This window comes from Falco biarmicus, chromosome 11 (assembly GCF_023638135.1).
Source record: "Falco biarmicus isolate bFalBia1 chromosome 11, bFalBia1.pri, whole genome shotgun sequence".
In the NCBI taxonomy this organism is placed as follows: Eukaryota; Metazoa; Chordata; class Aves; order Falconiformes; family Falconidae; genus Falco; species Falco biarmicus.
In genome coordinates, this window is record NC_079298.1 from 28,349,185 (window position 1) to 28,364,982 (window position 15,798).

The 15,798-nt window shown below is 40.9% G+C and overlaps 1 protein-coding gene across 4 annotated transcripts in view; it reads right to left on the bottom strand.

Moving 5' to 3' along the window:
- The window catches only part of TEDC1 (tubulin epsilon and delta complex 1), a 73,701-nt gene that overhangs the window by 13,857 nt on the left and 44,046 nt on the right, over positions 1–15,798 (bottom strand). For 3 of the 4 annotated variants that reach the window (XM_056355857.1, XM_056355856.1, XM_056355858.1), the window contains 2 exons: positions 11,091–11,177; positions 7,940–8,152 (listed from right to left, as the gene is read on the bottom strand). In XM_056355857.1, coding sequence (XP_056211832.1) covers positions 7,940–8,152; positions 11,091–11,177 — 300 coding nt within the window. The remainder of the gene's footprint in view (positions 1–7,939; positions 8,153–11,090; positions 11,178–15,798) is intronic. The other variant, XM_056355859.1, reaches the window with a different exon arrangement.

Sequence of the window (15,798 nt, forward strand, 5' to 3'; positions counted from 1 at the left end):
CCTTGTGGAGGACAACATTTGTTGCAGTGGCTCACCCCTTGCAAGAGTCTCCTAATCCAGCAACCTTGTGGTCACCTCAAATCCCACCCATCAGCCTCCAAGCTTTTCCCATTCAAAAAGACAGAGGCAATGCTGGGACCTGCAATCTTATATACCTTGTACATCTGAGCCCCACAGGCATTCCTCATCTTCATCCCTGTTTTACTGTGCATTTTAACTGTGAGAACCTAAGTACTATACTTATTTCTTTAAAATGCACTAAAACATTTACAGTGGCTACAAAACACGTTCTCTCATTGGAATAGGGTTTTTTACAGTTTATTGTTAAATAAAGCTCATCTAAAATTTTACTATAATTCTTCAGCTGCATTTACTACATGTTTCATTGCCTTGGTCAGTATCCAACATCTTGGCAAATAATGTGAGTAAAATATTAAAACGAGTTATTGATTATACTTGAACTGATCCTGTCACCTGAGCAAACATTCTGTATCTCGACAAAGGAAGGGAAAACCGCATCTTTTGGAAAGCAAGAAAAACTTTCACCCACGCTTACTTCAAATCCCAGAGTTCTGCATACAAAACAGGAGACGGCACGCAAGTTTTTAATGTTTCTCTCTTCCCTAAGGAGCCTGGAGTCTTTTAGAATACATAAGCCCCACAAAAAATGTCAGGCTAGGTAATTTATTTTCAGTTACAGTTTTTGTGTGTTTGAAATCAGTTTGCTGATGTAGCAACTGGTACACAGAGTCTCTCCATCTCTCACACAGTTCAGCACTCATTCAGCAATCTCACAGCAAGTTGCATCTGCAAATGCAGAATAAATACTTATCTTTTTCATCTCCCTGTACGCTGCAAGCTTAACTGACTATTCAAGTCTGACCAACCTGCACAGAGTTCTCAGAAGCAAGATTCTCTCAAAAGTCTCCCGGCTCTGCTTACCTGCAGTAACTTTCCACATGCATGCCAGTTTTAAACCAGAGTAACTAGGGGCTTCAGGTCTAACACAAATGCAAGATCCTGCTGTTCAGAGAACCAATGCATGAAGGTGGTTTCTTTCCTCCTTCCAGCACAAGAGAGAGCACACTGCCCTCCAGGAACAATCACTTGCATCTCCACAAGCACTTACCAAAAGTAAGCAGCCTCAGATCTCCTGCTAGGGATATTGACGAGTGACAAAAACCAATGTAAGAAAATACAGGGGCAAAAAGCGAAAAGAAGCATTAGGATCTTACTTCCTACTGTTTACAGCAGATGCATGCTTTCCAATAACCTAAATCTGCTAATACCATGGCAATTCCATCAGCAACAAATTTAATCCTACATTTAACTAAATAAGAACTACACATAAAAGGCATTAGCCTTGTCTGTCCTTGCCATCCTTGTGCCCATGTCCTCCATTGCTCCTTTTGATGGATGTTTCTGTTGATCTCTCTGGGTCTGCGCCCCTTACCCCAGGCATCCGGGTCCAGCCAACCATGCATTTCCAAAAGCTACTTCTCTGGCCTTGCTAGTTCTTCAATTTCTTTTTGCATGAAAAGCTCTACTGACAGCTGCTCAGTGCTCCAGATGGAGGTTTGCAAACACAAAGTGGAACACAGACACACTCTGGGACTGGGGAAGGGGCAGCGGAAGGGAACGTGCTGACTGAGGAAATAGATCAGCACAGAACTGTTCCCTACCACTCCTCCGCTTCCTGCACCCCAGACAGCCTGGATAATTAACTACTCGCTACACTAACATCTTCATATTAGCAGAAAGCCCAAAGAACTAGAATGAACAGCAGAAATAGCAAAAATGCAACGTGAACAGTCTGCTTAAAAAAGTGAGCTACCGACAAGCCTTCAGAGAGTTCTTCGGTGAGAGCTCAGCTGTCCCTTTGCCACAATTCCTGGGTTTAAGGCAGCAGAAACACAACCCAGCCCTGCACCGGTGCAGGGAGGAACACAGCACACCAGGAGCCAGTCCAGCCCCCACCAGTGCTCCTCAGCATTCACACAGTGCAGAAAACAATGAGCCTTATTTCCCTCACCCACATGCATACACTGCACCAAGTTTTTATTTTCATGCAGGTTAGTCACATGGCATGGCCACCAAGCACTAGCAGTGGCTACTAGGGTACCCACAGCTCCTCCTGCTCCCCTCCAGTTCCTTATGAGGCATATAGAAAAAAACTGTGGAAGTGTACTTGTTTGGGTAGATAAAATTCAACTCAACCTCAGTAAGAAAAACGAAAAAAAAACCAACCCAAACCAGAAGGATGTAGGACTATGTTTCAGCATCAGCCTCTGGAGCTGCTTCCCTACTTCAAATAGTAAAGCCTTACACCGAAGTGCATCAAAAACGATTCAGTCTTTTATAAATGTAAGATCCTTACCATAAAAAAAAATAATCCCCTTTTATTAGACTCTACAAGGTTTCCAGCAGTGTGCTGTGATGAGCTGGTAGTAGCAAAAAGTCTGAGTGAAGCACAAGACTCTTGGGATGGAATGAAAGCCTCTCTACATTTCAGTCCCCACCATCCACACTTGATGGGGTGTCCCAGACCATTCCTGCCACTACCACTGACCACCTCTGCACCTACCCTCTCCCTAACAAGAGAAAACAAAACATCCTTGTCCCATACAGCCCCTTCCCAACACATTAGAATTCCAAAGGGCATTTATTTTGAAACGGGCAACCTTGCATCCCCTCAGCCCTACCAAGGACTCAGGTGCAATGGTTTGGGAAGGTTAGAGGTCACTGAACAGAAGGGGAGGTGACTGATCAGGAGAAAAACACAGAAATAAAGACAAAATGCAGGTTTCAGCATGCTCTTCCACCGTCATTAAATTAGTCTGATATTGGCCAGGGATTACAACCTCTTGAAGTGTCGGCTCTGGGTACTCCAGGCATAACATGAGCCAAGCACGCAAGCACAGCCACCACTATTTCTAGAGAGGACTGTGGTGTGGAAAGCGCATATTTAAGCTCAGATTAATGGCTCTAAACCTTTCTGGGCCATGCTTAACAGGGGCATGCATGAGCAAACTCCATCCCATCATACTGCCATCTCAGAGGCATCTGGCTTGCTTTCAAATGCTAGTCAACACAGAGGAAAATACAATACCCCAAATTTAACAAAAGCCCAGTATGGTGTGAGCATTTATGTGATGAAAACTAAAGTGATCACCATTTGAAGTCAAATACTCTGCATTCCAGCTTGTGGATGCCAAATGTTTAAACAGACTGAAATCAAATCCCCCTTTCAAATAGAGAGGTAAATAACAGGGAATATTCAGAAAGGAAAAAAGCAAACAAGCAAACAAGTTCTCTTCTGGAATTAGGAGATTTCATCTTTTACAGTTAAGTTTGTTTCTAAGAGGAGAAACATTTTTAAAGCTTAACTATTTCACTCAACTTTTTGATCATTTACAAATCCCCGAAGTGTCAAAGAAATGGTAATTATTTGCCCAGTACTGCATGGAAAAGAACAAAGCTAACAATAAGAAAGCCACATATTCAGATCACACCTCTGTCATATGCCTTTTCTCCTCCAAGATACTGAACACATTGCTGCCTAGAGATGGATATCAGTTAAAATGTCGCATTAATCAGGGTTTCACAAATCACCCAAATCCCATGGCAACATTCAGATGTCTTCTAGTGAATGTCCCTGAAAGCGGAAATGGTTTCAGGGTCATTCTAAGCACATAACCAAAGAAAGAGCAGAGGCAGGCAGAAACAAACAAAAAAAAATAAGGAAAGAAAGAAAGAAGCAAAAGAAAAGGAGCAAAATAAGTTGCTGAATTTTAAAAAACTTTGATAATTTTAACTACTAGAATCACAGTGTGCAAATGATCAAGCTTGCAACAAATAGACACATAAACTCTAACCCCACATCCTGAATAACAAGCAGCTGTGTACAGTGGTACAAACCAGGCACTGTGGCACAGCAATGACTGTAACACACCTGAAATATTTCTATCCAAAATAAATCAATCCATCGCAGGCTTGCATAAGTGAGAGACTTCAACAGATTTTCAAGCCCAAGCCACAGTCTTAGACCACAACCAACTCTTCTTCAGCCATCCCTGACAGATGTTTGCATGATCTGTTTTATGCAGGGTCTGCACACAAAAAAAAAAGTATGATTTTTTTCCTTAGTATCTAATTTAAATGTCTGTGTTGCAGTTTACATCCAGTCTTGTCCCATTCATTGAGGACATGGGGAAAAAAATAAAAATCTTTCCCCCAGAGAAAACTTCTTCATATCCAAAGAACCATATACCTCACCTCAGTCTTTCCATTTTTAACATAAAGACGTTATGTTCCAGACTTATGATGACTTTCGTTTTTCTCTTCTGGACTCTCCCCAGTTTCTCTTCTGAATTATGATGCTCAAAACTGGATGTAAAGGAAGAGCAACTGTACCTTGTTATATCAAGGTTCACTCTATCCCAGCAGTATGTCTGACAGTCTTCAATAGCAAACAGCTAGGGAATAAGTTTAGGACCAGACAAACATGGAACAATACCTCACTAGAAGACACAACTTCCTGAACTCCAGTAGTTTGCGACTGAAGGACTTTCCTGACCAGAGAATACTTTCCGTATTTCTTGCTTAACAATGATTTCATTCTTCATTAATTTGCCCAGTAATTCCCTCAACGTTCACCCATCATGAAAAGGAGCATCAGAAGCGTGATGCCCCTCTTCATTCTCTCCTCTTTTACCTAGGCAGGGGCTCCTTGTAGTAGATTTCCTCACAGAGAAACCCTTTCACAGCTTGGGTCACCATTGCTTCCCATCCCTGTGCCTTTTCAGCTCAACTTTTTTTTTTTTTTTTTTTTTTTTTTAAAGTTATGCTGGGACCAGAACAGCACACAGCATTCCAGGAACAGATGGGAATATTTTGTTTTGCTTTCTTCTGCTTTCCTAACAATTCTTAGGATTCAGTTCACTGTTTCTGACCACTGACATTTCCACAGAACCACTGTTATAACCCCAAGAGCTCATTCACATGCTATAACAGTCATACCAAACATGTAAAATTATGATTCTCCCTTCAGATGCATTTTGCCAGATTTATCTCCACGCAATATTATCTGACATTCTACCACTTCACTACTCAGTACAAAGACCCTCAACAATCTTTTGCTGTTGTCCTTCACGTGCTCTCAGGCATTTAGTCTCATCTTAAAACTTGGGCATCTTGCTATGCACCTCCTTTCCCAGAGCAGTTACACACATGCTGTGCAGCACAGGCCCCCAAGGCTCCAGGGGTGACCACCTCCCCAAACCAACGACAGCCACTGCCTCTCCGCTTCCTGCTCTGCTGTGTGCTTGAGGGTAAGAGAAAGACAGACAGGTGGGCAGTTTATCTTTGTGGAGAATTTTTAGGGACTTTATCAAACACCATTTATAAATGCAATTAAATAACGTCAATCCAACCTCCCTTGCCCACACACTCACCAGTCCCTTCAAAAAGCTCCAACCGATTTTATATTCATGATTCCTCTCTGCAAAACTCGTACTGTCTCTTCCCCAATATATCGCATTTCATCACGTGCCCTCCATTCTGTTCTTCAGAACAGTTTCTACTCGGTTGCCTGGCACAAACATCAGGCCTACTGGTAACAACAGACATAATTACTCTGTGGATTATCACATTTGTTGTGAAGTACAAGGTAGTAGGCACAAGAGCTGTAATAAACTGTACTGTCCCTCAGCCGGGCACAATTGTGAGAGCCAAGATAATTTCCAGATGTCTCAGTATCACAAGAGTTAGAGATAATGACCACTTTAGCTACTACTGGATCTTTTCTCTTTGTTTGACTAAAAAAAATATATAGAAGGAAAGATTTGATAAGCTTATTTCTCCAGGGGAAAGACAGAAGGGGGCAGAAACATACAATTGATAGAGGAGCCTGCATTCAGCAAGCATCCTGACTGGGGAGAAAAGACGGACTGCAGGCAGAAAGCATCACATAAGCAGCAACACTGCTCAAAGCAAAGGCTGATATAAAGAGGATTGATGGAGAGTCATCTGACCCCCAGCATTCCAAAAGCTGTCATGTAGCGTTACAAAACAATTCTGTTCCAGGGCACATAGAAGAGGAGGCACTTGTGATAAACCATCCTTTTAAGAGCACACTTAAGATGCACTGCATTTGTTACCCACAGTCATAAACTCGCATGACATTCAGTGAATCTCAGAACACTGGAATTTGACTGACCATCATTCAAATCCAATCACAGCACCTATTTCAAAGTACAATGAAGAATTCATCAGTTAATATTTTTGGACTTCATGTCCAAATTTAAGCATAAAACAACCTTCAGTGTGATTGTTATATAATATTTAACAGCATATATGTTGATACATATAAGAGGAGTCAGAGTATATCTTGCTTTGGAAATCATGCATTGGAAATTTTATTTTTAGAATCCAATGTCTGATTTGTCCTGCAACAGTCATGCCCATTTTGCCATAAAAGCGACCAAATCTGATGATGCTAGAGACCTGCCTAGTCCAGCACCCCACCACTGACAGTGACCGACAACAAGTGCCCAGAGAAGACTGTGTAAGACGAAAGCAAATACACAGAGGTACTTCCTCGGAATATTCCCCCAACCTGCAATGATTTGTACTCGTGCAGTTACTTAAGTTTGTAATTTGTATCTGTATATTTGATAATCTTTGCTGGATTTCATCTTCCAAGAATGTGTCCAACAGATTTCAAATCCATGTACACTGGTTATATCCACAGTGTCCTGTCGGAAGAAGTTCTGTACCCTGTGTGAAGCAGCACGGCAGCTCCTTGTGCCTGTCCCTATCCAACTGATCCCAATTAGTTTCTTATCCTTACAGTGGAAGAGAACAATTAGCTCTCACACACTTTTCCCATGCCAGATCCTTTTGAACTCTTGGGCAAAGAGCTGATCTGACTTGTCAGATCTCTTGATCTGACAACCTGCCACTTTTCATTTTGTCAAATGATCTATAATCCTATCTAAAATAACCCAACAAACCAAAAGAAACAAAAAAACAAATCAAAAAATGCCTCTCCTTAGTTAATACAGGCGTAAAATTGCAATACAGCATTTTTGTTACTGCTTTACCTGCCCCACCTGTTCCTTTCACTTTTTCTGCATCCACAGGTTTCATAGATTCCCTGGTACCCTTCTTTTCTCTTGATGCCTGAAAAAATCACTAGCTTCCATGCCTTCATCTTCATCGTATTTTCTTTTGGCAGTATGTTAATATTCACATTCACCTTTTACATCTACATCAACAGCTCCTCTATTTATGCCCCAACCGCCCCCTCTGGGTGCTTCCCAGTGTCTCCCCATCCCTATGCCAGTGAACACCATGTACGCTTCCTTCGTATCACCTGTTTTCCTCTGCAGCCAGCCTCCCACAGCCAGTCTGTTCTTCCACCAGATCTTCTGCTTAGTCCCTTCTCTCACTTCACAAGCTTGAAATCCTTCTTTTTCCTCCCCCCATCAGACATTTCAAAGACTACTAACTCAGTGAAAGATGACAAGCTCTGGCCTCTCCCACCCTCCCGTCCCTGCAAATGTCTATCTATATTTTTCTCACTATAACCATTACTGATGCTTTCAACCTGCTGCCTCTGTCCCCTCCGGGGGCTGCCATGATTTCCTTTTTCTCTCCTCTCCTCCCCTATCCTTTGATGACTTCCCTTCCAAAAGAACACTTGCTTTGTTTCAGCATGCTGCCTCTCTGGGAGAGATGCCTACTTTGTGTTTGAAAGAGTACCTGGGATGCTGTGGGCATAAACAGACAAGTAACTGCAGATCTGTCATCAAGATTTCAGCAAGGTTGACACAGCAGCAACAGGGAAGCTGCCCTAGGATGGGCCATAGTGATAACACTAAAAAATACAGGAACTTAAAAGTCAGTAATGATCCAAGAATGCCACCCAAAGCCTTACCTTCTCACACCATGCAGCCTTTCGACGAGTTACAAGCTTATGCAGTTGGTCACGGAAAGTCATTAGATCTCTGGATAATCTGTCAATTTGCCCAGTCAGACTGTCAGCCCAGGGACAGCACAAGGTCGCCTTTGGCAGCCTGCTTTTCTCTACATGAGCATCCCGGGACTCACACTTATTTCCCTCTTCAGCCATATTATCTAACACAGTTTCCTAAAGGAAAACAACAATGGAAGTTACTTTTCAGCAGAAGCTAAAGTGCTTCCCCCCACACACACACATCTTCCTGGTAGTTCATAACTAGGAATTCACTGCTGCCATATCTCAGTGTACAGTTGCTCTACAATTTCAGTTATTTTAAGATATAACCCCCTCAGTTCACTAACATATTTCTAAGTTAACAGAAAACTTATGCTGCTAACCTAGCTTATTTTAGAAAGGACTGCATACTGTCAGCTACTCTCCACTGCACTAAAGGATAATAAAGTAGCACTCACGATACAGAGATCATCAGTACTGCAGAAGCTCCAGATATGCCCTTTCCCCTCAAACTCTGAGGCTGAATGCACTTCTATGATCTTTTGCAACAAAGTGATGTCCAGGAAGGAGGCACATGCTTGCATTGTTCAGAAGAGCCTCATGTGCTACATAGCACAGTAAGCTGCAACACCCACAGGCTCTCCCGTGTCCATCCTCTACAAGTTGAGGAACCCTAAGAGATCTCTGCACCAGGCTGGTCAGGAGCTCTGTCAGCTCTCTTTGACCATGGCCACCTAGCTGGGTCTATAATTAATTCTGCAACTACCTTCAGAGATAGCAACAATTATCCAAAATACTAAAAAAAAAATGCCAAATAACTTTGGGGTCCTTGAAACGCATGTACCTATAAACCATGGTGCACAGATTATGTAGAAACACAGTTTTCAAGCCAGGGTAGCAGAGCATAATTAAAGGACCCAGGCTTCCTCGCTCAAAGAATATTAAATATTTATTTCCATATTCTTATCAAGGCGACATTAAATAGGAGAGGTCATAATCTCTTTTAAGGACATAATTTGCATTCAGTATTATCTTTAGAAATTGGAGAAGTAATGTGAAAACAGTATGAGGGAATTCAGCAGTTGAGCAGCATGGTCTACACACAGGCAAGAAAAAACCAGATGCGTAATTACTGGCTCAGCAGCAACACTGCTGGAAGAGACGTCAGAAAACCAGAAGTCACCAACGTCACACTGTTAAAGTCAAGTACCATTTTAGAAAGTATAAATACAAATCTCTGTGATAGAAGAGTGCTGACTGTAGCACTGACATACAGGTGAGGCACCTGAAGTCAAACACAGACACATGGGAGAGAAAGTCCCATACGAGAGCAGCAGCAACCAGCAGAAGCTTGAATGAATGGCCTACAAGGAGACAGAGAGAACCAGCTTTGTTTAGGCTAGAAACATGGACTGGGAAGGCAGTGACATGCTAACAACCTTCACTTCTATAAAGATCATTATAAAGAGGATAGGAATGCCCCCCTCTTTCTCTCTCTTCTCTGCAGGTAGGTTAAAAACTCTGGCTTGATTCACAGCAAGAGATTTTTAGGCTTATACAATACACAGCTTTGTAAAACAGCAAAAGACACCCTTACAAAACCTCCTTCTCAGCAAGCATCAGCATTGCAAATTGGCACAAAACAGCGCGGAGGCCAGCAGCTCATGCTGACCAAAAGCCCAGCTCATGACAATGCAGACGTTTTTCTGGGCACCAACCGCCTAACAAACTGCATGGAAATAAAACAAAGCTGTTTTGGGAAGTTTTGTTTGTTTGTGGGGTTTTAGGGTTTTGCTCTGGTTTTATTTGAAATTCATTAAATGACAGAATTTTAAAGTAACATTACTGGAGTCACTCCAGTTGCTGTAGTTACGTCATGCTCTATCATGTTCCTGCCCATAACCATCAGGAAGACCCAGCAGCAGCTATGCAAGAATCAACCCGATCCATCAGATCAGCAATGCAAAGCATAGGCTAAAGGGAAAAAGAAAACTATTGTACCTCAAAGCACATCTCATTCCCATACATCTTACAGAATCCGGGAACAACCACCATCAGCAGCAAAACAAAAGAAAGGCAAATTTGCCATCCAGCCTACTGAACGATTTAAAAAGACGTGCTCCTCAGTTTTTTTGCAAGTATTTCTTTAGGACTTAACTCCAGGAAGCACACTAATACTTACAACAGTCCCCACACTGTTCAACACGTCAGAGGGAAATGGTGGTGGATACCCTGAAATGCCGTAACACTTGCATTTACATTTTGCCTGTTTGGAGCCAGGTTTATGCTCGTGTTGATGTTTTCCGAATAACCAGAAGATGATAGACATGAAGAGCAAAACCCATTATAAAATTAGTGACAATCTGAATGGCTTTGCATTGGAAGCACTCTTCAAGACAGGTAATTTTACTCCTTTGCCTTGCTTTTAGTGCAGAACAAGGCATATGGATAATTAACAGTCAGCTCACTGATTCTCAAAATTTCGTAAACTCATATGGCTAATGTGGTGCTCTAAAAAATTATTTTCAGCAACTGTGAATGGGCAAAAGTTGTAGAGAGAAGTGAGATGGATGGTACCGTTTACACTCACTTGAGAAATCGTAAGATGCACAGAGAAAGGCTTATTGATTTTCTTATGATCATTCAACACAGTTCAAGGGGAAATTGGCAATTTCAACACACTATTTGATTGGGAAAAATGAAGATGTTTTCAGTATCAGCTGCTCACAAATTTAGTTGTTCTCAAGTCTGCAATAAAGCTTAGAGGCCCTATTCTGAAAAGCCATTTAATTTTAAGAAAACGTACAATTGCTATGTTTAAAAAACATTTAAGAGATGAAGATCAGACATTTTCATTTGTGTTAACTATATGAAATTCTGCCACTCTGCGCTGCAATTCCTCAGCTTAGCTGGGTGAGCCTGACTGAAGAAAACAGAGAGATGAAGAACTAAGAAAACATTCCTTACTTTACTAAAGGCTTTTTTCCTTTTTCTCGGGTGCTGTTAAACAGCTGGTTTGCAGCGTTTACTTTTGTGGGAAGGGGCCTTTGGAAGTGATCAGCTATGTTAGAGTCAAAAAGCTGCACCCTTCAAAATCAGTTTGATGCATTACCATCCACTGCCAATACACTGGTTCCAGTCGCTTCCACTCCAGAAAGGCTTCTAGTTGCATGGTTTCAGACTCCAGAAGCTGTAAGAGCTAGAGGAAAGGAGACAAAGGAAAGAAAATCAGGTAACATTGCTCACCTGTGACCTAAATGAAAACGTGTTTGGTCTGAAGTATAAAAAGAACGTCAGCGGTACACAGGGTAACACAGGGTTACTTTACAAGAATACTGTAAAAGCAGCTGTGGAAGTGTGATGTGAAACACCTTCCCCAGGATCACCAACTTACTCCTCACCTCACATGTACAAAGACCATCAGCTTTTATATACATAAATGAGTTTCCATACTGTTTTGAGGAATCAAAGAGCCATAATTCTGATATATTAAGGCCTAGATGCATGACCACCTTCAAATCTTCTATGCTTCTTGACTACAACAATAAGCTATGTTTCTCCAAGAGTATTTTTTTCCATCTATACATTCACTCATATTTATCAAGGCTGTAAGGTCTAAACACCTTCTCTTCCAGGTCATAGACAGCCTTCTCTCAGGTAAAACTTACACAGTTGGGCTTTGACTGGGTCTCCTCATATTCAACAGTAATGACCCCAACTGCGATATACAGGTACCTCTACTACTCCAACATATCTCCTTCTCATGCTGCTCCCACACCTGTAAAAACTCAGAACTCCAGTATCTCCAGTCCTCTCTACCTCCTCCCCCAAAACCTTTCATCCCTTCTTCAGATCACTCAAACTGAGATGATCTCTGATGCTCCAAAACAGCATGGAAGTCGTCCCTCTAAGAAGCGTTATATATTTTATAAATTGTCTGATCTGCTGCATGAGGAATCCCTCCCTCTGAGAGCACATGAAGGATAAAGGTTATGTTCTAGCTAAAGGAATTGTAAATTTTTCATGAATATATACGTAACATATATGCACACATGTATATGGAGAAAGAGACGTTCCAAGACTAAATATTTATAAATCAGTAAAACAAAAGTTCTTGGAAAGAATGATAGATGAGCAAACTAGGTATAAATCAGAGCTTACCACCTTTAACAATTTCAGTACTGGCCATGTACTGCCATAATGAACAACTTTAACACCAACTGATGCCAAAGGCAACTTTTTAAGATGACACACAAATAGTGTATGATCTCAAAGAGAATGAGAAGGACCAGATCAGTACCAGTTAAACCCACCTTATACAGAAAAATATCTTCTGCTAACTTTGTTGGGTTTAGTTACTTACTACATAAAATATAATTTAAGTAACTGTGAAGCATGAGTTGACTTTGCAATTTTATTCTACAGATATAACTTGAAGATAAAGAAATCAAATAAAGGAAGGCATTTTGCAAGAGTAACTGCTGGAAATTATAAGCAGTTTGCTCTAAAACACTGCTGGATCCAAAATACAATTATTACACGTTTGTTCGCACAACTGACATTTGGCATTATGCTTAATGACTCTGCTAGTTTCAAGCTCAGCTGGTATATATAAAAGGTGGAAGAATGGGTTTGTCTCCTTTTTTCTTCTCTTCTTTTTTTCATAGGTATATCTACAGCACAAACTGCTTACGTTATGAGATCTGGTGCTGCCAATAAAACCCAGCCAAGAAGTTGATTAAATATTCAGGCAACAGTGAAGTTACTTGATTTTAAAGTAGCTTTGTAATGTGGTCATGAGGTGTGTGTGATTGCAGTATGAATATGTCTTGTGACAGCTAAAGAGAGATGAAGGTTGAAATGGGGAGCTTTTCATTCTAAGCCTAAAAAAAAAAATCTTAGTAAAAACCATAGTCACCATCTTTACTTTTAGTCTCACTAGAGGAGCTCCCAAACGTTAAAAGCGCCATATGCCACTTGCTTTCACACCACAACTGAAAGGATATGGTTCTGAAACTTCACAAACCTGTAAATAATCTGCTGGAGTTAACTGACCTTAACAGCAATCAAAGTTTTCTGAGCAGTCTCCTAACCTCGAGCCTTCCAGGGTCTTTGGTATTTTAGGGTTTTTTTTGTTGCCTTTTTTTTTTTTTAAAAAAAAAAGCCTGCTCCATTAGTTATACAAAACATGAGCAGCTCAGTTGAAAGCATTCATCTGACTCACGTACTTATCGCATCCTCACCTTTTACTAAAGCATTACCACGCTTGGAAATACCCACAACTGTGTGCTACATTGTTTCCGTCATATATCAGCAATAGGCTGACTACACCGCTCATCCTAGGAGGACAGTTTTCAACTTCGCTGGAATGCGCGGTGACAGCCTTAGGCAGCCTGCAATAGCCAACATTGGAGTTTCTGCCCTGAGGGACTCTTAAGACACTGCTCCTGGACACCAACATTCTCTGCCATCCAATATATGGACCTTGCAAGACTCTTGATGTTATTGCAGCATGGAGAATAAAGCAGAACACAATAAAAACTAATGTACTACAAATATCCTTGAGATACCTTAGCAAAAACCATAAAAGCAAATAAACGTTCAAGGCAAGGACGGGACAAGAGATTGCATGTCTGCATGCCATGAATTTGGTCACAAGGACAGTCTCCATATGACCCAGGGGTGACAGGCTTTCACTCAGGCATACCTGTACTTAGCGAATGAACAGCTATTTGTATCAGCCAGCTTCCTTCTCCCAACCTCATCTTTTACTCAAGCTTCTCACAAGCATCTATTGTTCTTTAACCAAAATACACATTTTGTGACTTGGAGGTCGATGGTGTACACCTTCTCAGGTCACTCATTGCAGTCACACCTCAGCTGGTACTACAGCTGTAACTGCAATTGTGGAAACCAAAGCCCAAATTGTACCTCTGCATTTTCCCCAAATATAGTACCTTTTCTAACTTACTAATAACAACAGTTCACACAGAGATCCCTTTATATGTGATGAGCAGTACCACTTCCACTGATACATAAACCTCTCAAAATGCAAAAGAAATTCACAAGTTGCAACTAAAGCTGCCTGCTCATTTTCAGTGACCCAAGGACCCAGATGTTGCCATGCCTTTGAAGTTTAAAGACTAACATCTGCAGAAGAGCATAAATTTTGTCTGATGAACAAAGTGAAGCAGCAAGTCAAAAATGTGCCCCATGTGAATATCTAAGTGATACTTAGGGATAACGCATGAAAACTGTCTTTCCCTCCACACAAAATTAAAAAGGAAATCCATTTCCTTCATTCTTCTGGAGGAAGTTATTGCTCTAAATACTTAACACTGTGCAGAAAAGTAATGACAAATTCAAATTGCTAATCTCTGTGGAGAAGTAATCCCATAATGAATGCCGAGAGCAAACACTTTGCAGTAACAACTTCTGTAAACCGTTATGAAGAAACCATCACTGGTGCAAATGACTTGCAAGCAACAGCTTTGTTATAGTGGCTAAACTGTGCTTAACTGAGCTGTCTCAGAGTAGGATGCCAGGAAACCTCAGAGTGATGCAGAAGAATGCAAACTCTAAAGAATGTGCCTTGCTCCCTCTGACATGTGGCTGTGATCTCCAAAGCCAAACATCCTTCAAACACGGCTCACACACCTCAGGAAGCTCTTCTGGGAACTTCAGCTGCAAAAGTCCAAGGTGACATTATCATCTTCGTGGTTTTAGATAACCAAGAAGAGGCCAAAGTTGAGTCCTCTGTTATCCACAAATCTAACTTGCATCAAAATCATTATTTAAACATCTTTGTAATTACTTTTTCTGTTGAGATATTAATCTTTTTCATATTATTTACTAGCATATTGCTAAGTTCATTGATGCCTGTAGACTGTTACAGAAATCAATATTTAATAATTTGCAGCATAATGCATCCTTTTCATAGGCTCAGTTCCAGAGAGTTCACTGCAACAAGTATTTAAACTCTGGTGCCCACAGATCATAATTCAACTACCGCATCACTGGCAAAGTATTTTTAATCAAAAACTGCTCTGCCTAAATATTCAGAAAATCAGCCTATTGTCAAGACAAAAAATGGTCTTTCAGCAATTAATTATGTTTCTTGGCTCGGAGACAAAATACTGCCGATTCATCACCTATTCACATATGACTGTAGATAGAAAACTTGCACTGGACTCCAGATCACTGCAAATCTCACTCCAAATGCAAATATCTCTGAAGTACGACTAAACGCTTGAGACAGGGTTGGCTTAGTGTGAAAGCTTATATGACAAAACTATCAAGAGACTATTTCATATTTTTATTCAATCGGAAATTGCTTTATTCAACTTGAATTTTGGTAATATGAATACTAGTTATGAATATCTAACAATCACAGGAGAGAAATGGAGAAGTTCCTTCCAAAAAATGCAAAGAAAGGAGTAAACACTCATGAAAAAGTTACACAATGTACATTATCTGTACTAAACCATAACTGGGATTAAGGCTTTAGAGACCTAACCAAGCATCCGATGAAATAAATTACAACACAACCTCATCTCTGCTACCAGTACAAAAGTCCCTTACCAAAAAAACCCAAGTAAACCTTGATAACTGAGAGCCTTGCAGCAGGCAGGCTGCTAGGCAGATGACATTTGGTTTAAAAGAGCACATACTGCCAAAATTGCACTTTCATAGGACCAAGTTTTGAGACCCCTTCATCAAAAGACAGATAAAAATCTTGATATAAACATCTCAGGCTGGACAAACACACAATGGTGTAGGTGGACATACTCAGTGCTCCAAAATTCAGTTCCACACTGATT